At 30.8% G+C, this 26,263-nt stretch overlaps 1 protein-coding gene across 1 annotated transcript; it reads right to left on the reverse strand.

The window, feature by feature from the left end:
• Positions 1–6,476: 6,476 nt before the first annotated feature.
• Positions 6,477–11,925, reverse strand: LOC103845066. The gene is given in 5 exon segments (XM_033282533.1): positions 6,477–6,565; positions 6,568–7,513; positions 7,637–8,384; positions 8,386–8,442; positions 8,845–11,925. Coding segments are annotated over 5 exon segments (1,911 nt in total). The 5' UTR covers positions 8,973–11,925; the 3' UTR covers positions 6,477–6,533.
• Between the last annotated feature and the right edge of the window lie 14,338 nt (positions 11,926–26,263).

The following is a 26,263-nucleotide window of genomic DNA, read 5'->3' on the forward strand; positions in this document are numbered from 1 at the left end:
TTAATATAATTATATTAATTGTCTTATCATATTTCACTGAGTTTAACAATTTTATTAATTATATTACCTTAACAATACATCATCATTAATTATATTGACATAATAATAATAGTGCATATTTTAATTTGTTAGTTAATTAACATTAACGTTGTGCCAATTATAAAATTAAAATGTAAAATAACAGGGTTTTACATATGGTTAAACGTTCGGTTTATGTTGTTTTACTAGTTTTTTTTTAATTTTAGTTTCAATCAATGAAAAATTGCGTAGTCAAAAACATAATTCAAAAACATGGTTTTGTGAATAAAATAATAACTTAAATCAAAATAATTAAAAAATGTATTACATTTATTGTCACTTAATTTTTCACTTTATATAGTTACTAATTAAATAATTTTTTTTCTATTTCACTTAATTTAGTCAAACACATAGAAAAAGTCATTTTTATTAATTTATAAAATCAGTTAGGCATTGACATTGGCTATCCATTTAAGTACGATTTGTTTTTTTCGGGTATCTGTTTTTTTTTTTTGAAATTAGACTCCGCTTGAATATTATAAATTTATATGTGGATTTTGAGTTGAGTCCTTATGGGTCTGGATGAGTTCGGTTCTGATGTATAGGAACCTAAAAAAGCTAATTAACAAATGTATCTAAAACGAGTTTGGATATTTGTACAAAAAATAACCATATTGTCTAATTCGGTCGAGATCTTTTGAATATAAATAGATATATTATGACACATCTAAAATATATAACACTAGTTATGAAATACAAATATCAGTGTATAAAAATATAAGAACCAATATCTGTGCGGATGCGCGAATAAATTTCTAGTGTATTTTAAAACTGAATAACCAACTTTATTTATGTTTTGGTTACAGAACGGATACAAATCATGTATTTTTAAACTAAAGAACCGATTGGAATCCGAACCTAAAAATACATCGGGTTGTATTGATTCATTGAAGATTTACTAGATGTGATACCACCGTTTTGTTAAGAGAAATCGCCAAGTTTATGCATGCACTTACATATAGGCTTTTATAGCGTCGTAGGTTTTAGGAAAACCTAAATTTATCAAATTAATCATAGATGTGTTTTCGTCCAATATAAATGCTTTTACATGTTAACGTTAGTTGTTGTTATTTTAAAAAGAAAAGACTTGCATGATACTATTAATTAACCCGTTTAAAGGTCAAATGTTGTTAGAAGTTGTAATTATTTGGAGTTAGTGGCGTTTCATGAATAAACACAATTAAAGATTAGGACCAACCAATATTGCATTTCAGATCTGAGTGGGACACATACCTCTTTTGATGTGATGTGACAGTCTCTCTCTCAGAAACACACATAAAACTGAAGTTCTTCGATTTACTTTTTGGTCACGGCCATTATTCTACACCCCTAAGCAGCCGTGTCGGCGCTACACGTCACTTTTCTGCCTTAATTTATGCCAAACCGGTTTAAAAAATCAGATATTTAATTTTCTTCGATTAGACCGCCTAAATGACCGTTTAGCTGGCTAGGCGGCCGTCTAATCTATTTTTTTATTATTTATTTATTTTTTAATAATATTTTTATTTAGTTATTTGTTCTAAAATTTTATAAATATCATTTATATTCATAATTTTGATGAAATTACACTTTATTAAGTTTATATATTCTATTTGTGTGGTTTATACAATCTTAAACATGAAAATGCATTAATGTTATACATAATTAAAGATTAACATGTTTTATAACATAGTAAACAATCTAAAAATTTCACCCCACATAATTTCTGATTAATTTCTGATTTTCTCTTTAGGCGCTCGGCCCAACCCGACCATCTGACTAGCGCCTAGCGCGTTCCCGAACAGGGTTCTACACCAAGACGAGAGTGTGCTCGAATGCAGTGCCGTCTTAACCAATATAATAGTTCTGGGCGAAACACAAAATATGGACTTTTTTATAAATATTTTATATTTTTTTTACTGTATTTCTTTTAACTTGAACTCTAAGACGTGAAACCAATGTTTTGAAAACTGGACCGGACCGGCCGGCTGGACCAGACCGGTCGGTCAGACCGTGGCTCCACCATCTATTCGGTTTCGGATTATACTAAAAACCGGATTTGAGTTGAATTAGAAAACCCTGTCAAAAACCGGTAAAACTCGCTAAAACCAGTGATCAAGATTAATATTAAAATCTTATTTTTTTCAAATTCAAGTATTTTTTTAAACTGCAAATTTTAAAAATATTTCATAAAAAAATCATATTGTTTTCTAAGTATCTATCAATAAGTTATTTTCATTATTTTATATTATTTAAAAAAAATATATTTTTGTTTTCATATCATTTTTAGATTCTAATAATTATATAAATTTTTATAAAAATAATTTTATGTTATACATATAATAGTTAATTAATATAAAATTTAATTAAAATTTAAAACCCAGTTGGACTGGTCCGACCATTGATCTAGTTACAATGCCGAATCAATATTTGGTCCGGTTTTCAAAACACTACCTGAAACAAATAGAAAAAAAAAATATCAAAACTAATGGTGAATGTACAAATTTTTTATTGTTTTGTCTTGTGATAAATAAATTAGGTTTACTTAATTATGAGTCTTTTTGATAATTAAACAGATTGAAATAAATTTTTAAAATAACACAAAAAAATTTGGACCCATAGACCTATGACAAATGCCCATGTTGCCATCAAACTTTGCAAGAACTTATAGGTTAAGAAATAGGTTCTGTTTTTTCTTTAAAAGAAAAAAAAAAAACAAAATTTCATTTTTCATCTCAACTGGACATTACTAGCGAAATTCAAAAATGTTTCAAATAAAATCCATACAACTGATACTTACCCCCACTATATTTTCGAAAGATAGACGGACGAGTCTCTTGGCAGCTGCCAAACCCAAGACCAATGAATGCTATATGGTCGAGTAGCTTATCATAACTCAGATCGGATATTCGCTGGCATAGGCGGACCCACTTGAAACAACAGAGTGTCACATAATACCCTCTTAAATCCTTTACGAATACTAATCTGTTCACAAAACATTGAAAAATCAATAGCTCTGCTGGAAAAGTTCTCTACTTGTACCTCTTAGGGCATCTCCGATCCCTACTCTAATTTTTCCTCTAAAATGGAGTAAAAGTGAATATGGAGTAAGAAATGCTCCAACCCAACTCCATATCTCACTCCATAATGAAATTTACTCCATAAATGGAGTAATCTCTTTTTTGTTTGTTCATCACTCCATTATGAAGTGGAAAATAGAGTAGGGTTGGAGCAATTTTACTCCATTTTCACTTTTACTCCATTTTGAAAGAAAAAATGGAGTTTTACATTGGAGATGCTCTTAGAGCATGATTATTAAAAGTTTCTTAGTGTGAGATTTTTAGCGGAATATAAAAAACGGTCTCTTAAATTTTAACTAAAAAAGCTAAGAACCGGCTTTTAAATATATTCCGCTAAGAACCCACACTAAAAAACCCCCCCAATGATTATTGCTCTAAAATCTTAGTTCTAAATTTCTAATTCATTGATGACACCTTTGACTTTTTTTGACCCAGACTTAATACATTTTTGAGTCTGCCACTGATCACCGGCTGGTTCAGTTAAATGGGAGGAGTACTTTGCCTCCTCTTTCCTTTCATTGTTGATACCACTCTCCGCTATTAAGCCCCGAACTTATAAAGAGCAGGTTGAGAAAGAACCTGCATCGCCGTCGATATTCAAAAAAGTTTTCATGATCTCTACAAAGGAAAGAAAAAGCAACACCATAACAAGTAATCAAATGATTAACCAAATGATGCTACGTCGGTAATACATAGGCCTAGTAATACATCACCATTTGATATGCTACATCGCTGGAGACTTTGCACGAGATTAGAAATTTGTGTTTATTTCACACGTTTTTAATTTTTTAAGCAAAATAAAAACAATTTCCTCTAAAAAAAACTTTAAAAGTATAGATTATTTGTTTGTGCGCAGGTCAGGACTGGACCTTCGTAGTTAGCAAATCTTCGTTTATTGACTCCATTACATCCAAGCCACGTTAAGTTTAATTCATATTAATTATTTTTTTAAAAACTATATAAACTTCTTTTAAAATAATATAAACATGGTAATGCTAATAACATGTATGTATTGCTAGTCTAGTGGTACACCGGATTTGAATTTGTTACAATATTTTATTCATATTAATTACTCCCTACCATTTTCTTTAGAGTTTGTATATATGTACTATACCTCAAAGAAAAACAATGTAGTATTATGTATATTCGTGAATGTGTACATACATTCATGTGCATCAGGTAAGATGCAAACAAAAGAAGAGCATACGATAATGAGCAAATGATCATAAAAATGCGCATGCAGTATATATAGCCGTTGTGGTTGTACTCATCTCAACACTACATGTACACACACATATTGACACATATATATTCATTCTTCCTCATTTACATATATTCTTCCTATTTTATTTAAAGCTAATTGCAACAAGAAAACAGCTCATCATCGCCAAAATGCAACTTTCTTTTTGGTTGTTATATAAATAACTTTTTCTAGCTGTTTTTTTGACATTGTTTACACTCAACAGAAGTTTATATTACGACGGTGTATAATAAAGTTGATATGTATTCACTCTAAAATAAGGAATTAGTGAGACAAAAGCAAATGAATTGCGTATACACAATGAATGTCATGACGGTGACTATGATCTTGACTACCTCACATGATCTCAACCATAAATATATCTATCCCCTATATATTATTTGAGAAACATTGCAACATTTTTTGTAGCCACGTGTCATCACTAGAATGATTATTAGAATCTTTAGAAAAAAAAGTTGGTTCATCTAAATATATAATAAGCTTTTTATTAAATCACAATAAATACATTATTAATGTGCTTCATTATTTCCTTAAATAAGATTACAGAATTGCCTAATGTGGCTAAAGTATATATGACAATTAATGATTTTGAATAATAAAGATTTGATAAAAATAAGTGTGTATTATAATTATATTTGTTTAATTTTAAGCTATTAAAATAAATTAAACAATCATAGTAACCATATAATAAAAATTAAAAAATATATTTATATATTATATTTTGAATTTTTTAAAATGAGTATAAATTACTAAAATTGTTAAAAGTCTCACATTCAAATTTGTGATCTATGATTTAAAACTTTTGTTATGACATGATACAAATAATTAAAAAATAATATAAGTTGAAAATCTCATTTAATAAGTATCAAAAATAAAAATTATATAAATATATGTATCATTTTAAATTAAACTATATGCCATATAAAAATACATAAATATCTTAATTTTGAAATTTACTTTGAACATTTTTTTGATAAAAAATTTGAAATAATATTAACAACTTAATTTCTTAAAATATTATAAATTACTTAAATCATTAATCCCACAGTGAAAATTTTGTTATCACTAATTTAGACTTTTTACTATAACAAATACAAATGATAAAAAACAAATATAAGCAAAAAGCATCATTTAATAAATATTAATATTAAAATATACCATATATATATGTTATTATCATTTAAATTTAATTATATATCATATCAAATAGAAAAAATATTTTTTCGATTTATAAATTTTTTTTATATGTTCGCACCAATTTAATTATATAAGTAGTAGATAATGACTTTTTAATTATTCAATATATATTTATTATTTCATAATATGTTATAAACATATAATATATAAAATAATTTTTATATATAATGTTCATCCCGCGCAAGGCACGGGTCTTAACCTAGTCCTATACATAAAGAAGAATCTTTTTTTTTTGAACAACCATATAAAGAAGAATCATGATATATATTTTGACCCCCAAAAAACGATATTAAAATAATTTATTTAAAATTCGTTTTCGTAACATTATAATAACTTTTTCTCAAAATAAATATGATAATAACTTTTCACATTTATATTTCACCCCTATGAAACCAGTTAGATTATCTTCAATGTATTTTGTTATTTTCACCTCTAAAATAAAAGAACTTTATAATAGAGGTGAGATATGCTCTAATGTATTCTTCTAATGTATTTTTCTAAAATAGTAATCTCTAAATGTAGAGTAAAAAATAGAAGAATGTTATTTCTTCCTCTATAAATAGAAGAACAAATTAGAGATCTCTATTATAGAGGAAGAAATAGAGGTGGTTTAGAGCAATTTCACCTCTAAATGTTATTATAGAGGTGGAAATATCAATGAATTGTAGATGCTCTTAGAACAAAAGTGGGGTCCTTCACCTTAGTGGAGTTCTCAATATCCTAAGGAATGTAGGTCCTACTCTTAGGTAGATTCCAAGAGATGTTTACATCACCATTCTTCAAAGCAGCCACTTGAGATTTTTCTCAACCACTTTATTAGATAATCATGAAACTTTTATGATGTTGAATGGTTGAGGATGAAACTTCTTAAAACCAGCATAGAAAATTACTAAGTTGATTAAATTTCTTATATAATTTAGAGTTCTTGATTTGAATTGTCACGGAATGTTGTAAAAGCTTGTGCTGGTGTATACAAACCGTTTCCACCATAAGAACGAGGAAGAAGATGAGCAGGAGGAGACACATGTTGTGTCTTAGCGAGATCTTGAAACTGAGAAGTTGATTTTAGACATGAATCTCCACGTGAGGTGTCTTCTCTTTGGTTGATAACCATCAAATCCTTTCCCATTAGCCGCAAAACCGAGGTTGAACTGGAAGGAGCCGCATGAAAAGACTTACTCAAGAGACCCAAATCTTGTTGGATCATGTGTGGTGCTGCTTGTCCAAATGTTGATTCAGATAAAGATTTAACTGAGAAGTTTCCACGATGTTCAGATGCATCAGTTTCCATATCCCAAGGACTTTGTAGAAATGACCCTGGAGGTCCTGGAATAGGAATGGGATCAACCTCCATGAATGTGTTTCCTCCTCGTTCTTCAGTATCATCACAACCTGTTTCCTCGTAAACCATGCTTTCAAACTCGGCATCTGCATCAGTACTGGTTTTATCTAACATATTATCATCTCTTATGTTATTATTACCAATCTCTTCACCACCAGTAGTAGAAGTTTTCGAGCTTAGAAACACCTTATATCTTTCTTCATTATCATTATAATCTGCCATTACACGTTCTTGAGTCATTTCAGACTCCCATCTCCCTGAATCTTCATCTTCCTCTTCATTCTCGGACCGAGCTTTCTTCAACTTCACCTTATCCACAGGCATTGAACATCTCTCCCTTTTGGTGATCTTTCCAGAGACTTGGCTCTCCCCACAACTTCTCCATGAGTTGTGACTGTTTAAAAGAGAAGAAACTGTCTCAGTTAAATCGAAATTCGCATGACTTGGACCTCTTGACACAGGAGGATCTGCTGCTGACAATGAATGCCCATTCTCGGATGGCTGATCACAAACGTTTCTCCACAAATGCTTCTTGATCACACATTCTTCAGAATAACCTCTTCTACACTCCAAGATCTGTAAGACAAGTGACTTTGTTAAACTATATCTATTATTACTTCAAGAATGGGAGCATGCAAATGCATATACTACCCACCAGTAAGAAACTATGAGAGGTCGAATAAGAACATGCATGCATACCTCTGAAGCATTGCATTTACAATGCTTGTGATACTTCTTTCCCAAAAGTCTTTCCCTAAAGCCTCTGTAATTCCCTTTACCTTCTTTAGAAGATTCCTTCTCACTGACATCTTCTTCAGAAGCTTTCTCGTTAAACTCAGATATGATCCGCAGTTTTTGACCCTTAGCATCAATGTAGACAGGTCCAATGGTAGCAGCATCTTCATCAATGTTAGCATGCAACACACTCCGCTTCTTCCTTTTGTTGCACACTTGAGGCTTATTATTATCAGAGACAACCTTGTTTGATGAGTAGCTGGAAGACATATCCCACTTTGTTCCGTTTCTTTGATCAAGATCTTCTAATGTGCATCTTTTTGCAGTTGCGTATATATCAACCATCCTTTTCACTTTCCTCCGTGGCTTACTAATTGGCTGTTGTCCAGAGTCAACAGACAAACACTTGTCGATATGCGCATTCAAAGTGGTGACACAACCCTGGTCTGCTTTTGATTCACCGTCCCCACAAGCTCCAGCTTTAACTACGAACCCACACTTTTTTATAGGGTTCTTGTTAACGTTAGCTACTTGTATTTTGGATTTGGAACCACTCGCCAAAGAACCATTCTCAAAGCCTTGTTTAGTCTCTGCTAACGCTTGATTGGAGCAAAGTTTTTCAAACTTTCTCTTGCAGCTTATTGCTTCAGGAGGAAGGCTTACCACAAAGTTAAGAGGCTGCATTGGTGGCAATGGATCAGTTAAGCCATGTTGAGGAAAAAGGCCAGCTTTTTTCAATGTTCTTGGTCCGGTATTTACTTGCATAATCTCTACAAAACCCATCACACACAAAAAAAACTCACAACTATTAGTAATTCCAGAAACAAAACAAAGTTCCATGCTTTGTAAAGAAAAACTTCACATGGTATGGACCAACGTATCAAAGAAAAAAATATATGAAAAATATAGAAATAGTCAACACACTCAATCTACCATATACTGTACCATTTAAGCTCCATAGGTTCCCAAAAGGTAAATTAAAAAAAAAAAAATTGTTTAGAATCTGACCCATTAAGAAAATTGAATGGATGGGAAGAAAAGATCTACTAATCAATTATGAAACAGATTCATCAAGAAAGATAAAAGACTTTGAACAAAAACAATGGTGAAAAAAGAAACTGTTGACTTCTTCACAAAACAATCTGGAGAGAGAGAGAAAAAAAAAGAAAAACCTGATGGAGAAGCTGGAATAATGTGATTGACCTAACTCATCACTAGAGTTGGTCAGATGTAAGAAACTAGAAGAAGTTGATGGATTGTTTGGAGTGCTTTCACCAGTGGATGATGATGACAAGAACATTTGATGATTCTTCCACTGTTACTATTCACCAGATCTTTGTAATGTCAAATTTATGAGAGACATATGTACCTATAAGAGTTTATAAGGAATGCTTTTTACAAATATTTTTTGAATTTAAATTTAAACAAAACCCCATAAGAGTAAACTGTAAAACCCAGAAACTTGAAGATCTTTCAAGAAAAACAAATATTATTATTGTTATTTCATGTGAAGTAGAGAAAAAATAGAATAATATTGGGATTACTTGGTGAGATTTTGAAGTATCAGAGTCAGATTGGTGAAGGAAATCACAAATAGGAACAGTTATAAGACCGACTTTTTATTAAAGTTTTCCAGTTTCCAATTTGATTGGAGTGTATTATTTTATGAGAGGAATGACGTGAAACTCAATACATCACAACAAGTGACTGATAGATCAAGATTTGTAGATAACCAAAAAGAAGAATTTAAACAAGCATCTAGTATTCTTAAATAGACCAAAGATTATTGAGAATTTTCCAGAAATATTGATAGAAGATTAAAAAAAACATTAAGACATGAAAAGAAAATAACCAAACCAATCAGTTTCAGAGGATGAATCTTTACTAGTGGTTGAAATATTTAGAAGAAGAAAAACTACAGAATCATGAAATTTAACAATAAATCTGGGAAGAAACAAAACAAAACCAAGAACCTTTTTATAATGCCATGAACAGAAGCTAGTCTGGATCATACAATACCAAAACTTACAGAGATTTATGTGTATACACATGCATACCTGTTTCGAAGAATATAAGCTTGGATCTTTGGAAAATATTAACAAAAGGAAAGTACGAAATGCAAATTGGTGATACAATACAAAAACATAAGTAAAAGAAGAAGAGAGTTGTTAAGAGATCAAAAACACTAAGAAAATAACACTAAAATACACACAGACCTTTGGAGGATTGATTATTTCAGAAATGGGTTTCTTGGCAGAAGAAAAGATTTTCTTAGAGAGAGAAAATGAACAAGAACCACGCACTCAAAGTGGTATCAGGTTCCCTAAGTAATAAATAAACAAATTATTTAATACAATAAGGTAAACTAAAAATGTTAAAAGCGAAAACAATTTTTTTTTCCCTCGACGCGGTACCTTTCGCCTTTCTGTAGATGAGCTGTGTGAAATTTTTTTTTTTTTGGTAAAAATGTTAAGAGAGCTGTGTGAATTCCTAAAACTGTTTTGGATTTTGTAACCATTTTTAATGCTATCTATTTTATTCTGTGTTTATTAAGTATCTTTCAAATTCTAATTTATAACTTATTTTATCAAACACTAGTAATCATTTGTCTATCTTATTGTTTTAACAGAAACTAAACTTTTTTTTTTGTCATCAATAATACAGACTCATACTGACTCTGTAAACCAAACCGGGTGATCTGAATCCATGTGAACAACAAAAGACGGTTGCTTTCTAGCACTGCGCGCTAGACGATCCGCCTTTGAATTTTGCGTCCGTGGTACATAGATAATCTCTGATCGGGTGAAGCTCTCTTTCAGGGTCTTGATATCTTCCAAATAATTTGCAAATGCTGGCCATTCTTCTGGTTCGGAAACCATTTTTACCAATTGAGAACAATCCGTTGCAAACGTAACCTGAAATTGACGTAAATTCCTCATACATTCCATTGCCCAGAGCAACACTTCAATCTCTGCATGAAGAGGCGATAGACTAGCCCTAACATTCCTCGCCCCCAACAATCCATCAAAACTTTCCAAAGTACTAAGCCAACCTTGTCCTGAAAAACCATCCCCCTCTTTCCACGAGCCATCTGTAAAACACCATCGTCCTGGGATCGACGGCAATGAAACTAAACTTTTCATTTTATAAATGTACAATTTTGATATTATCGCCAATGATTTAAATATATAATTTATATTTTAGTGTTATATATTGTGTAAATCTAAAAAAAATTCTATAATTTTATTGGTTATATTTCTTGTTCGACATTATTAATATATAATTAATTGTTTTACATTTTTAAATTTGTTATTAATTATTATTACATACTAATATATTTTTGAGTTCGGTACAATAAATTCATAATATGAAATAATCAAATATAGAATCTCTTTCAAAATGTTTTTTTATTTCTACAGTTTACATACAATACATTTTTAATTTTTATTTAGTTATACTATAGAAATGATATTTTCGTGTTGCATATTGTAAAAATAATATACTTGGCCTATGATATTATCTTTTAAAAAATTAGGAATATATCATTTGAGACTGAAATATTTATTTTCAAAAAATTTTATTTGGTCAAGAGAAATTTGGAAAGTTACACAAGTATTTTTGAGCTTGGAAAATTATATGACTTTTGAATTTTTTTTGTTACTAAACTTTTTTGATTTTTGATTTTCCAAATAAATTAATGCATTATTTATTAAATAAAATTTAAAATTTTGGTAAGATTTTTTATATTTTTCAATATATTTTGTTATAATTAAAAACAAACATTTATTTTATAGTTAAAACTAACACTTAAACTAAAGGTTAGTTATATACTATTATAACTAACATATAAACTAAAGATTAGTTATTTTCAAATAGCATATTTTGTAAATAACACTTAAACTAAAGGTTAGTTGTATACAAATATATTTTATATATAATCATTTGTAGATAACATATTGCTGTGATTTTCAAAATAAATAAATAGATAATATATAATTGTAGATATAAAAGTTTACGAATAATTTTACTTTTTGTGTAAAAAAAATTACATAATTTACAAATTTAATCCTTTAAAAGTTGAATGATATATTTATTCATTTATTTTAATGAAAGTAATTTTTTAAATATGTTAATTTACCAATTTAATATAATTTTCATATTTAAATCATATATTACTTCTATTTTAGTATAATATAGACTATAATTATAAAATTTATAAAATAGCATAGGATTTTAATTTTTATAATAAAAATTTATTTAACATTAATTTTTAATAATATTATAAACTAATCACGAAATTAATCAATGCATTAAAATAAAAGAAAATATTTAAAATTTAAATAAGATTTTGTTAGATTTTTTTCTCAACAGATTTTGTTATAATTAAAAGTAAAATTTAAATTTTCAGTTAAAATTGATTTATTATTAATGTTTTTATGATTATTATTTTTTTAAATGTTATATGCTTAATAAATTAATGTAATTAATGAAATTGATCTAATATGACTTTTTATGGTAGATAAAAGTTGTACTTCTATTTTAATAAAGAAGACTGCCTATTTCAAATGTTTTTAGACTACGATTGAGATATATGACTAGGAGGAAAAGGCTCGAGTAAAATGAGTTTTGGGACGAAGTCTTTGGAAAGGTTTATCAGATTAGGAGAAGTTAGCTTTTTAGGGACAAAAGATTATTCAAGAACATGCATCATTAGGTGATGGCTCCACATGACCTTTATACTATATGCTTTTCCGTGATATCGCCACGAAATGATATGGGAGCTATAACCTTGGACAGAGCGGATAGTCCAAGGTATACCAAAGTGGGAACATGACATGTAGAACAAACGATGTTCATGATGACATAGAGGTGGTGTCCATAAGATTGGCTAAAAATCCATAGTTACGACTTTGAAGGAATTACGAATGCGTTTATAGACGATCACTCCACTATACTAGATAGCAAATGAGATAATGACTAGGATATGGATTGACTAACATATCAGTTTTGGGACAAAGTTTTTGAAAAAGTTTTATCAGACTAGATAGGAAAAGTTCTATAGGGAGTAACTTAATTTATGAACAAATAATCGTTGATTTAGCATTCATCAACAGATGATGGCTCCACTCGACATGACTTTAATACTAAGCTTTCCGTGATAATCGCCGAGAAATGATATGGAGCTGTGACCGCAGAGGATAGCCGAAAGTATACCAAGGAAAGGGAGCATCACATGTAGTACAAACAAATGGTCATATGATATTTTCAAAATGACATACAGGTGTTGTCCTACAGATTGGCTGGCGCTCAACGGCTCAAGTCATAACAAAATCATGTGACCGCAGTTAGAATACTTTTGAACGAAAAAGATGAAAAAGGTTAATTCTGATTTGAGGTAGAGCATAATCAACGACTCTCTATGGTCTACTGTTCAGTGTGCTTTCAGAATCCGACTGTTGTACAAAGCAAACCAGGTTCTGGAGAAAACGAAATCCAATTTGCTTGGAAAGCTGAACAGCTGCTCGTGTGTTCGAAAAACAAAGTAGATAAACTTCTTTTCTACAGTATTATTGGAATAGATCCTTTTAAAGTTTTCATTGTGAAAAGTAATAGAGTATATACATGATCTTGGTTTGTGATCCGGGTGGCCTGACCTTAATAGCTGGATCCTTAAGTAAGTGAATCATGACAACAATTGTCACATCTACTACATTAGGAAGTCAATTTTCACCATGTTTTTTATTAATTACGTGTTGATTTGGTTCTCTCAGAATATTGTTAAAACCCCATAAAGAACACAAGCTCTTAATTTCATAATTTGAGTTTCATTATTTTCTACAGTATTGTTGGAATAGATCCTCTTAAAGTTTTCATTGTGAAAACTGAAAAGTAATAGAGTATATACATGTTTGAACAAAAAAAAAATAAAAAAAAATAGAGTATATACATGATCTTGGTTTGTGTTTCGGCTGGCCTGACATTAATAGATGGATCCTTAAGTAAGTGAATCATGACAACAATTGTCACATCTACTACATTAGCAAGTCAATTTTCACCATGTTTTTATTATTCTACGTGTTGATTTGGTTCTCTCAGAATATTGTCATGATAAAAACAGAAAGAACACAAGCTCTTATTTCGTGGAAAAAGCGAGACATCTGCATGCAGATTTCATCTGTTAACATTTGGTAGAATTGATCTGTTTTTTTTTTGCCAATAAATAATTTTGTTACAAACACTTAAATTAAAATATATTTATCTGATTTTATAAATAATATACGATGATTAGCTCAAACTATATAGCTCACATTAATACTATTTTTGTCATTTTAAAATTATAAACATGATGTCTAATCGCCAACAAAACACAACATTTTCTAAAGAAGAAAATATAAATCTTCATACATAAATGTTGGCATGGATAAGTAATTAATAATTTTTTATGTTTTAAAATAGTTAATATATAGGTAAATGATTGAAATTTTGTAAATCTATTGAGAGAAGACACTTTTAAATGGAGCACCGAGAACGAGAATTTATTGAGTTGTACGATCAACTATTTTTTATGACCAATTACCGTTTTAAAGATTCTACACCCACTAGTAAAAAGTTTTGCGGTGATAAGTTCAACCAAGAGTTTAATATTAGCGTAACCTTCCGTTTTTTTAAAGAAAAACCTGATCAACTAGAATGAAAATAGAAGAAGTACAAGTATCTTATGAAAAATTCTACAGACATTTTGGTCGATTCTACAACATTTGAGATATTTGTTTGATATTTTGGTGTAGTTTTTATTGTTTTAATAATTAATTTATAGTTTTGAACTGATTTTATCATTCTTAATTTACAATAAATTATTTTATCTGCTTGATCTGCATTTATCTTGCATGATCCATATGTTATGCACTTGTCCTGCTTGATCTGCAACGCTTGAACTGATTTTACCATATATATCCTTAATTTGAGCCATGTTCAAAACAACGCTAGGTGCTAGTTGAGCGGTAACTTCGGGCCTAGCGAATTACCAAAAAAATCATGAAATACTCAGGGATTATGCGGGGCTTAGTTTTAAATATAATTTAATATATTTATAATATATTTAGCTAATTTTAAACATGATGATACAAATTCTTAGACATAATTATATAATTTTTATATATTATTTTAAACAACTTCTTTTTGATTTGTAAATGGTATGTTTGATACGAAATTTTTTTTCTAAATGCAGTATATATATGTTTGTTTTGGGTTTGATAACTAATTGTAATTATTTAGTAGTGAATAATTTCACAAAATCTGTCAATAATGAGTAAAAAATAATAAATTGTGTTTCAACTTTATACGGACGAAAAAAAAAAAAACTTAAGCGGTCAATGCAGAAATTAAATGAAAATTAAGCGGTCAACGCGAAAATTAGGCGGTCTTACGCGAGTCAACGTCTGACTACATCGATTTGGGCATATTCACCACAGTCAATTTTCGAACAGTGCTTAGGCTAGCCGCCGCATTTTCGAACAGGAAATTTGAGTTATCGTCGTTATCATCACATTATTAGGGAAACTAAGAAAAAAATAAACAACAGTAAAATAGGAAGATGAGGCCATTTTGTAGAAACGTAAAGGGCGAAACAAATGAGGGGTTTAGTCAAACATCATTTTCCTCATAATTCCATATTCCACATGCACTATGATGGACTTATTAGGTTTGGTCCCATTCTTCTTTCGCTAGAATCGCTACACTACATCTCATGAATAATAAACTGTTAAGTAAATGGACTGGAAGTAATCAACAAAAAGGGGAAAAACTATAGCTTCTATAATCACAATGATATATCACAAAAAGAGGAAAAACTATAGCTTCTATAATCGCAATGATAAATCACAAAAAGAGGAAAAACTATAGCTTCTATAATCGCAATAAAACCAAATTAGTAACATCACTATATGTAATATGTTTATCGAAAAATATTTTAACATTTTTAAGCTTTGATTTAGAAAATTCTATAAATACAAATATGCTTAAAGTAAAAATACTAAAAGTAAATATTATTTAAATTAGGGTATTCTATTATAGATACCATGTAAATAAGGAAAAAAAAAAAAGAAACATAGGAGTGTTAAAAGAAAATATGAAATGTCCAAATACAAATGGCATGGTGATGGTGTGGTCTTTGAAAGACCTCTTTCTAACTTCATATGATGCGTTTTATGTACTGTGATGGAACATAAATACATAATTTAATAATAGTTTTTCTTAGTCTTGAATATCTATTCTATTAAAATAGAAATCACAACTTTATTTCAAGTGTGACATTTTAAGTTGGACCGTTATTAAAAGGTTTATCAAATGAACATAACTGAATTATAATATCTTTTCATATCTTTAATTTTTTTTCTTTAAAATAAAATACATATTTATTAAAGAAAATTCTAACAAAATCTTTTAAAAATATTTTCTGAATCATTTTAAAACTTATTTCGGAAAATTATTTAATTTAAATTTTAGTTATCATAAAATATAATCAGATATTTAAATTTGATTTATTTTTGATTTATAAATGAAAATTAAAATTATATAAAATATTTCAATAATAATAGCAACATACAATTATTACTTTCCAAAAATACATTTTACAAAAATTTTATAAAGATTTTGTTGGAAAGCAATACCCATTTTGTTGGAAAGCAATACCCATTTATATTAAAAATTTAAAATAAAAATATATTATTTATTAAACACATAAATCATGACTTATTACATGTGTGATTTTTAATTTAAATTATCTCTTAGATGTCACAAGTTTAAATGTTTCTATTATGTAACATTACAGTTTATTTCAATAATTTCTAACAAAAATCTAATATTCTTATTAATGGTTAAATTTTAATTGACGCCCTTCTTCATAGATGAAACATTTAACCTCTTTACATATCGTGTATATAAAGCTTTAGTCAACTATTATTAGTGTTTATATATTCCACTGAGTTAAAAACAATTTCATTTTAATATTTAAAAACTATAGTAAATTGGTTTATTAATCATCACAATACTAAAAGAAGCATATGCTGAAAATCTGTGCTGCCACGTCACTTAAAATAATCCTCCAACCAAAACTTTTCTTTTTGCCACGTCAGATCCGTTGTGTTATGTTACGTTTGGACCTTCGTTTCTTAATTTTATTTTTGTATGGGCTTCGTTTGTTTTAGTCCAGGGCTTCTATCTATTGTTGTCGACAAACGTAAAAAAAAAAAAGCTACAGAGCACGGAGATCGCGATGCAGACGGAGGTCTCGAAGAACTACGCCTCTGCCTCTTCCTCTTCTCCGATTCAAAGCGTAAAGAGCTCTGATCGATCAACTTCTCCACAAACGAAACTCCAATTTACTTCTTCAATTAATTTTGTCTTAATGTTTTCGTTTCATCTCCTCATGTTCTTTCTTCTTTATATACCGATTCTCTTTTCTCCGATTCTCTTTTCTCTTTACAAACACAAACCCTACCAGCTTCTCAGATCTCAACCATGGCGACGAAACCGAATGGGAAGTCTCCCGTCTCATCCGCCTCTGATGAAAAAGTCATGTTCTTCCGAGATGTCTCGCTGGGTCCACACGAAACTCAGCTGCGGTTTCGTCTGATCCACTTCTGGGAAGCTTGGAATCCGATTAAGAAGACGCTAATCGGCCTTGAGATGCTCCTCATCGACGAACAGGTTACGTCATTTTCTGATTTTAAAACCGTAATTGTAGGATAAATAACGGTTTATAATTATCGCTTTGTTATAAAACGAAAATCTCGGGATGAATTTGTAGGCTAAGCTGTTTTACTATAAACCCCATTAAAAGATCATCACGTAATTTTCAAATTGTTTCGGTTTATAATAACTGTTTTCATTTTATAATTGTGCCTTTGTTATTACATGAAATTCTAGGACCCCTAAGTAAATTGTGATTTTGTTCTGTTATTTATTTCGTTTTTGTCTAATGTTTTTCTTCACAGGGAACGGTGATTCAAGGTTTCATTTCGCCATCGCGTATTGAAAAGTATTTGGGTAAAATGGAGCGAGGAAAAGTTTACAAGCTCGACAACTTCTATGGATCGAGTAACAAGTCGGTTTATCGGGTTTCTGATCATGCCGTTACCGTGTCGTTTTCGTGGAACTCTGAACTGTCGGAGCTTCAGAACATCACCACCCCTTTTGATGAAGACAGATTCCGGTTTCATTCGTACGAGGTTTTTGAAGCAAACTGTGACCTCAAAGGAGACCTCTACGGTAAACTCACTAATCTATCATAGAATCTTTGATTGGATGTATTTAAAAGTTATACTGTGATATTGGTTTCTCTAGATCATTGTCTCAAATAATATTTGAAAGTCGAACATGTAGATGAAATTTATTCGGTTATTAGGTTTGTAGCGTTAGGTAGCACAACTTATTAACCCTCACTCTTGGATTTTGGTGATCATCATAGCATATGTTAGTATAAATGAATTCGTTGATTATATACAGATAAGTTGTGTTTGATTTCCATGTTTTGATTAAATATTTAGCTTTTTATTTTGGAGTCATCTAACTTATAAATTTTCTGAACAATGTAACAGATGTTGTTGGCCACATGAAGTTGGTAAATGGCCATACTCTCACTGAGAGTCCCGTCCTTGACGAAGTGCAAATAGCAGCTGCGAGGCATCTTCTGGTTCATGTGCAATTACATGGGTATGTGTTATTTTTTTCTTATAAAACACCATTTTACTGTACTTCTCTTAACATTCAGTGTGTTTCTTTTTTGTTTGCTGTGGACCTGTGATTAAGCTTTACCTTTGGGACCAGGTCGCAACGGTAACACAAAGCGTCTAGGAGGTTTCTATTTCCCTCTTTATATTGCTTATTGACATTTATACATGCACAGTTTGAGTTTTTAAAATGGGATTTCCGTAATAACACAGGAACTCTAGCCCTCACCTCAATGTCCTCCTCACGAGTTTTTATGGACTATGATGTCCAGCCTACTATAGATTACTTCGGCTGGTAAGTATTCATGTGATATGCATTTGCAATTTGCCTAAATGACGTTACCCCGTTACCTCATTGCAGTGAGTGACTAAATTAATGATTTCTACTCTGTCTCAGGTTGAGCTCAAATCCAGCTATTGCTGAGCAGGTTGATGCAGAGGTGGTAACTAAACGTGAGACAATGACTATAGGGGAGTTATTCTCCTACATTAAGCAGAAGTCTGCAAAGGTAAAACTCAATTTAAATATCTCCAATCACTTAGGAAAGCTTATATGGTTATACACTCTCGCAGGAAGCATTTTTTGAGTGCACGGCTACGATCGATGACGTCGTGCATGGCTATGCTTGGTACTATATTTCGTGCAGTGGGTGCCATAGTAAGGTTACCAAAGGCCCAACCTCATTGATTTGTACAAACAACAAGTGTGGGAAGGTTAACGTAGATGGTGTTCCGCAGTAAGAACTCTGAACAGAATTTTCAATTACGTTTTATTCGTATTAGTTTCTGATTTGTTAATAACAGGTACATGGCAAGGCTATCTGTTTATGACAACAGTGAACAGGCCGTTTTTGTACTACTTGGTGATGCTGGGCGTGCGCTTACTGGAAAGCATGCGTCGGAATTAGTTAGCAACTACTTTGAGGTAACTAATAATCAGTCTATAAACTTACATGAATTGAACTCACACTGTTATGATGAATGTCAGGCTAATGCTAACGAAGGTGTTGACCAAGAGGTGCCTGTCCCGGAAGCTCTAATCAACACCATCGGACAAAGTCACAAGTTTTGTGTGAAGGTGACAAAGCACAACCTATCAGGCAAGACCCGAGCTTTGACTGTGACCAAGATCCTCCCTCTAGACACTCCAACCGAAACAGAAACCTCGGCAGGAACCAACATTAGTGCAACGTCGAATGAAACATCTCAGACTGGAAATGATGTGTGTGAATCTTCCAAAAGCCGTGTAGGTGCTGCAGATGCGGGGAGTAAGAGGTCGTGTGACAATGCTAAGGTGGAGAAAGCTAAACGCCCAAAGTCTGGGAAGTAGAGGTTGCAAGCTCCAGCGCACTCAAAGTCTTTGTTTTTAGTTTACTTATTGACTCATGCTTTTCTTTTAAGTTTGAATTTTACAGAGCTTTTCACTTCGCAAACATTTTGTCTCATTTGCATGAATATTAGCTAATAATCATGCTCATGTTGCTCTATCTGGTTATGAATTAAGGCGAGTGATTTTCTTTCTAAGCTTTTTATTACATGTTACCAGGTATTAGCTTACTTTTCAAAAGATATAGTCAAAGTAATTGTTACGTATGAAACATGTTTAGGGTAGTCAAGATTCGAATTCTACATTGTCAGAATTAGTTTTATAAAGTTACATTATATTTCTAACAATTTTCAAACGTGATTGACCCCATAATTAGCAACAAGTCGGTTACAAGGTAATCATATATTATCCTTTCCAAAAACGTAAGAGGATCTAGCAATTAATAATCAAATCAATCCATGATTTCCAATCTCCTTCCTTAATGTTCATACGTTTGACTCAGAAAAAAAACTTCATAGTTCCCATTGTGAAAACTCCAAAAGCCTACGTAAGTGTGCAAAATTCGTTTACTAATTCATCAAAATTCAAACCTATATCCACATCTCTAACTTGCAATCAGATTGTTTCTAAAGGATCAAGACTTCAAAAGAATGGATATCCCACCTCCTACACCCCCTCTGGAGACTACAGGTACGCACAATTCTTACTTCTTTAGCTCCACGACATGATGTTTACATAATGTTAAACTCAGTAAATTATATAAAAGGTATCAGCTTCTCAAGAATTTCTTCACAATCTAAATAATAATATACCAAATTTTAATAATTTTACTGATAATAGTTAATACATTTATTAACAATTGAAAAACCATTGGAATAAATAATTTTTATTTACATTAAGTATTTAATAATTAACTAAATATTAGTTTCTAATATATGATAAACCTTTTTATTAACTGTATTTTCGTATTTTTAGAATTAACTATATATAAGAAAAGATGTAGTTCTCATATATTACTTTCCCTATTCAATAAGAGTTGGTGTTAATAAGGAAAAACTCTTTCCATAAGAACCTGGTAAGAAAAGGGAAAATATTTATCTATATAGTCACTGATAGTAAACTTATATTAAATTCAACCTGTATAAAATCACTGGCAAAAAAAGAAATATATAGATGCAAACCATAATTAGGAATATTTTAGCTTTTCCCTTTTGTTAACATATACTTTTAAAACGAAACATTAATCTAATATCATGTATTCAACATTTTTATGTTATTATCAATTTTTCTGACTTATTATTTAATTATAAAGATTTATAAAAACACACAAAAAAAACTTTCTACAAACTTTTTAGGTATGTGTTGGTTTTTGCAGGAAAAAAACCTTCGCTTTATCATAATCATTATTAAACTTAGTGTATTAACTTCGGCAAAATTATTCTCATTTCCTAACTAATTATTCTACACATATAATAATGTCTAGATTAGTGCTACAATACCAATCATGGTATTTGAAGTTAAAAATACTTTTTTTTTCAAACCAAACCCGGTTAAAAAAAACGTTAATGGCAAATTCATATAGCTTTAAAACAGAACACATGCAAAATAATAAAATTTCAATATTTATATTCTTTTATATCGCAAATTGTTTTTATATTAATATGGAGACAACAGGTATTAAAGTTTTATATTCTTTTATAACGCGAATTGTTTTTATTAAATAATAAACATTTCCATCTTTATTTCAAAAGGTAGGCTAATAACTCTGTCCTCTCGCAAAAGTTTCACGTGTCTCTCAATATACTAAGCTAAATATACTAATATGAAAACAACAGGTATTTATAATCTTGGGTTTTTAAAGCATCTATTTGTTCCAACTATATAAAAAACTAATATATAAGTTGAGAAAATTACAGATATTACTCATAGTATATTTTAATATTACGCTTTTAATTTAAAACTTCTAATGATGTATTTTTAAAAAAAACTTTGGGGAAAAAAGATAAAAAAATAAAAACATTTCGTATTTGAAAACATATTATCCAAAAAATCATAAGAAAAATTTATGTTTTTTATTCCATCAACCTCTTCGTCAAAATTCTACCATCTTATTTATGTTTTTTTCTTCTATGTTTTCAGACTTTAACATTTTCTCTTAATAATGATAAGGACAACTTAGCTTCTACACATAATTTATAACATACATAAATTTTAAAAAGATTAAAGTTATTTTTTTAAGATTTTCAAAACATTATATTATTCAAACATTCTATGTGTGAATTGATTATTTTCTACAATTTAACATAGACTGTTTCATCAAATTGATATGTCACTAATAATTTTCATACAAAAAAACCCGGGCGTAGCCCGGGATCGCCTCTAGTTATATATAAAGTCTTACATCCCTAACTCCAACCATAAATAGACGAACAATATATATACAAAATAAATATATACATGAACAAAAACATTAAACATGAACACACTTTTATCATCTATATGCATACTAATGTCATAGCATGAATGACCTATATATGTCAAAAAAGATTAATATTCTAAAATTATTCTATATGAAGAGAACACACATTTATCAAAGTGGTTTAATGTTACAGTATATAACATAATTCCAACAAATTTTAATTTTACTTCATAGTTGATACTATTTTTCAAATTTATTTTAAACTATTATCATTTTTCATAAATATCTTAAATTTATTATTAAAAGACAAAACTAAACCTCCCAAAATATTTATAAATATATAAGAATTATTTACAGAAGTTTATAAACTCAACTTCACCACCTAAATATTAAATCCTAAACAATAATCGCTGCACCCTAAGCTCAAATGTTATGATATCTTTTATTGAGTTTTTAAAAAAAATTGCTATCCAAGTTAGTGTATTTCAAGAAATTTTGCAAACAAAATCATTACTACAAATTATTTTGCAAGTACAAAATATTATAGTTTATTTTTCAAAATATTTTTTGTTGTTTTTAATAGTATCCCAAAAAACTTCTTTTCTATTATATATGATCAGTTTAGTTTAATTTTATATAAATTCAAAATTTTAGAAATAAAATATAAATTATGTAAAATAGTATTGTTACATAATAATGTTGACAACATAATTGTTTTGTATTTATTATGTAAAATAAAATTGTTACATGATAATGTTATATAATTAGAATATTTTAATATAGAATAATTAAACCCGCACGGATGTGCGGATCAAGATCTATTACTCTTTTTAATATTGAAGTTATTCTTTGCAACGCTCTGGTGAAACATGAATTTTCCGTACGGTGTGGTTGGTCGAAAAAAATGAGTGACAAATAATCCGATCTTAATTTGGTTAGGTATGAAAAGCTTTTTTTTATCAAAAAATTGACATGGAATTTACTCAACTCCATTAAGGTAGTTGGTCCACCATTCACGATATGTATTCTCTCAAATCCCATATTCCAGAATTCTGGATTCTTTCAGATTTGCATATTTCTCCATTTTTGGATTCAAATTTAAGTATATTGTACGGCTTCATTGATGTCTATGTATTTCAAAAAAAAAAAAAACTCAATAGAGTGTTTTACCCAAATAGTATAAAAGATGTAATTACATAACTAGGTAAAAACGATTGATCTAGTGGTTAAAATTTTAGAATTGCTTGATATAAAGTTTGAAAATCACATCTTTAAATCTCGTTCAATTTCTATTACAAGAAAAAAATATCTGATCTGGATTTCACGCTAGAAAATGTATGAAATCTTTGGCATAGATTGTTAATTTTGTGTAAGCACATGTTTTGACTTATATTGTATATACACTGATCACTTAAATCAGTAACATAGAAGTAGCAAATAGACAAAGTTTTTCCTTCACTTGAATAAACTAAATAATTAATATTGTTGCTTATTCACAAATCACAAAGTAATTTTTATTTAGAATAGTAAATCGATTATTAAGAATTAGAAATAAATCAGGTTTGTTCCAAGAAACAGCAGAGAACTCTCTTAGTACAATCATTATAACATTGTGAATGAGACTGAGAGTTCGGTCTTCGAGATTAAGACACCATTACTATCCACACAAAGCCATTCTCCATCTCTTATCAAAGTTCCTCCAATATACACCACAACATACTTCTCACAATGACCTTTCTTACTAGACTGCAATGGATCAGAACCCAATGCCCTAACCCCAACATCACATTCATTGATCTCATCCACATCACTGACGCATCCATTCACCATGATCCCGCACAACCTTTGTTTTGAGCTAATTTTCTAAGATTTCCTCCAACAATCTAATGCTTATACCACCGTCTATAACAAAGGGTGATTGGTCCTGATTGATTGATTGGTCCTGAAAAGCATCTTCTTTGGTTGTATTCTGCAGAAAGGGTGGAGAGACAGAGCCCGTAAGACACACCTATCTGAATGCAAATGTAGCCATTGACGATTGTGCGCGTCTCGTGTGTGTGTTTTATTATGAACAAAAATACTACATCAGAATTGGAATGGATATTAACTATATAAGAGATATGTGCGAATCCACTTATTAATATGATATCAAAACTTGATCTATGCTATCCAACCTGATCCATTATCGATACGGACCAAAATTGGTTCATCAATTTACCCAAACATTCTGAAATTAATAATTAAAGAACTATCATCTCGAGAGAGCGTATAAAGGACATCATCCCACATCAAAAGTTGAAAGAGATCTTTAGTAATATATAAAATAGATGAATCAATCTACTTATCACTGATTGATTTTAAGTTGTAAGTACATCTAACATGGTATCAAAGATCGATGTTTGTAATCCACTATACAAAATTAACCCAAAGTTGGCTCAACTGATCTTTACCCAAATATTTCAAGATTAATTGTCAAAGTTTATCATCTAAAAAAACATATTAGAGAAAACTATCTCACATCACTTAGCAGCCTCTAACGTACTGGGGACATTTTGGAAATGGGAACTTCACGGGGACGGCTCAGAAACGTCCCGGTAATGTTTCCAACATTGACGGGACGGCAATGATTTCATGGGGACGTGACAGTTGGATATGAGGACGTTTCAGGGACGTGGGAGTTTAAAATTTGGTGTTTCCAATTGTTGTTAATCATGGGATCAAAAGAGCTTGCAACTGGCTTTTGTGTAATATTCTCGTTGTTGGTAGTCTCCTTCGTCGAAATGGCGATATCACTCACCAGAGGCAGACCCACGTTGGTTTATGGGGTGTCACCTGACACAGGTTAAAGTTAAATTCTAGAAAGTTTGTAATCTTTAGTTGAAAACTACATAGCTCAATTGGTGTGTTTGCTCTCCTCCTGACCCCTCCCCCCTTAATTGTGACACCCGGGTTCAATAACCATGTTTGCTATTTTTTTCCTTTATTTTAGTTTTCATCTGGACCAAACCCAATTAGTGACACCCCTAAAAATCTATCCTGGGTCCGCCACTGTCACTCACTTAATGATGAACCGAGTCTAATCCAGTTCAATTAATAACCAATTATTAACCGGTTTAGTTTTGGTGATTAAATATCCAAGATGCACAGCGCATCCACTAAACGTCTATAAACCTGAGAACTATAGTTTTAAATATCAGACTAAACTTGAATTTTATGGTAAAAATTTAGGATTGTAATTAAAAAAAAAACAGAGCTTGTGGCATGGTGGTGACTAACATGAGGGCAAAACCGAATACGGTGAAGTCACCGGAGTTCGAGTCCTGGCCACTGAAAAATTAATATTTCGGCATCGTCAGGGACATGAGACTGACACGTGAGCTGAAAACGTAGGCTCCTATACATGGCTAGTCTGGACCCACTTTTGTGAGAGCCAAAATACCTCCCTGTATAATTCAAAAAAAATATGTATCAAAAAGTGTTAAATTAAAAATTATAGATTTTATATTGCATTTATGTTTACTTATATATATATATATATATATTATTTTATCCGTATCTATAAGTTTTGATCTTACCGTTTTCCGTACCTGTATTCGTCCTGTTTCTAGTACCCGTATCAGGGCTGCTTAGGCCAAAACAAATAAAACATGAGGAAGAAAACAAAAGGGTTATTATAAAAGAAAAAAAAAACTCTCTCTTTCGACTTTTCCCCTCCTCTCCTCTAGGTCTCTGTTTCAGATCTTGCTCCTCCGGCGGTCGCCACCGCGTCCTCCTCGCGGCCGCCAGAGCTCCATCCTTTGGTTTTCTTCTTCACGTTGTCTGTGTTGTTTTCTCCCTCTGTTGTGTCCTTCTGTTTTCCCTTTCTCCGGCGGGTTTAGTGCGGCGCGTCCCAGATCCGGTCTCTATGTTGCTTGTCTAGTCGGTTTCTAGGTGGTGGCTCTGCTTGAGGACGGAGGTTGTGCTATATGGTCTTCAGCGACGGCTTGTTCTAGGGTTTACGTCTGGTACTTTTTCCCCCAGACTTCGGCCATTCTTCTGTGCGACTGGTGCAGCGTTAGCGTCGAGAAGCGTTGCTGCGCTGCGTGTACTGTGTACCGGCGTCTCGGTGAGTCGGT

Source organism: Brassica rapa, chromosome A10 (genome assembly GCF_000309985.2).
Source record: "Brassica rapa cultivar Chiifu-401-42 chromosome A10, CAAS_Brap_v3.01, whole genome shotgun sequence".
In the NCBI taxonomy this organism is placed as follows: Eukaryota; Viridiplantae; Streptophyta; class Magnoliopsida; order Brassicales; family Brassicaceae; genus Brassica; species Brassica rapa.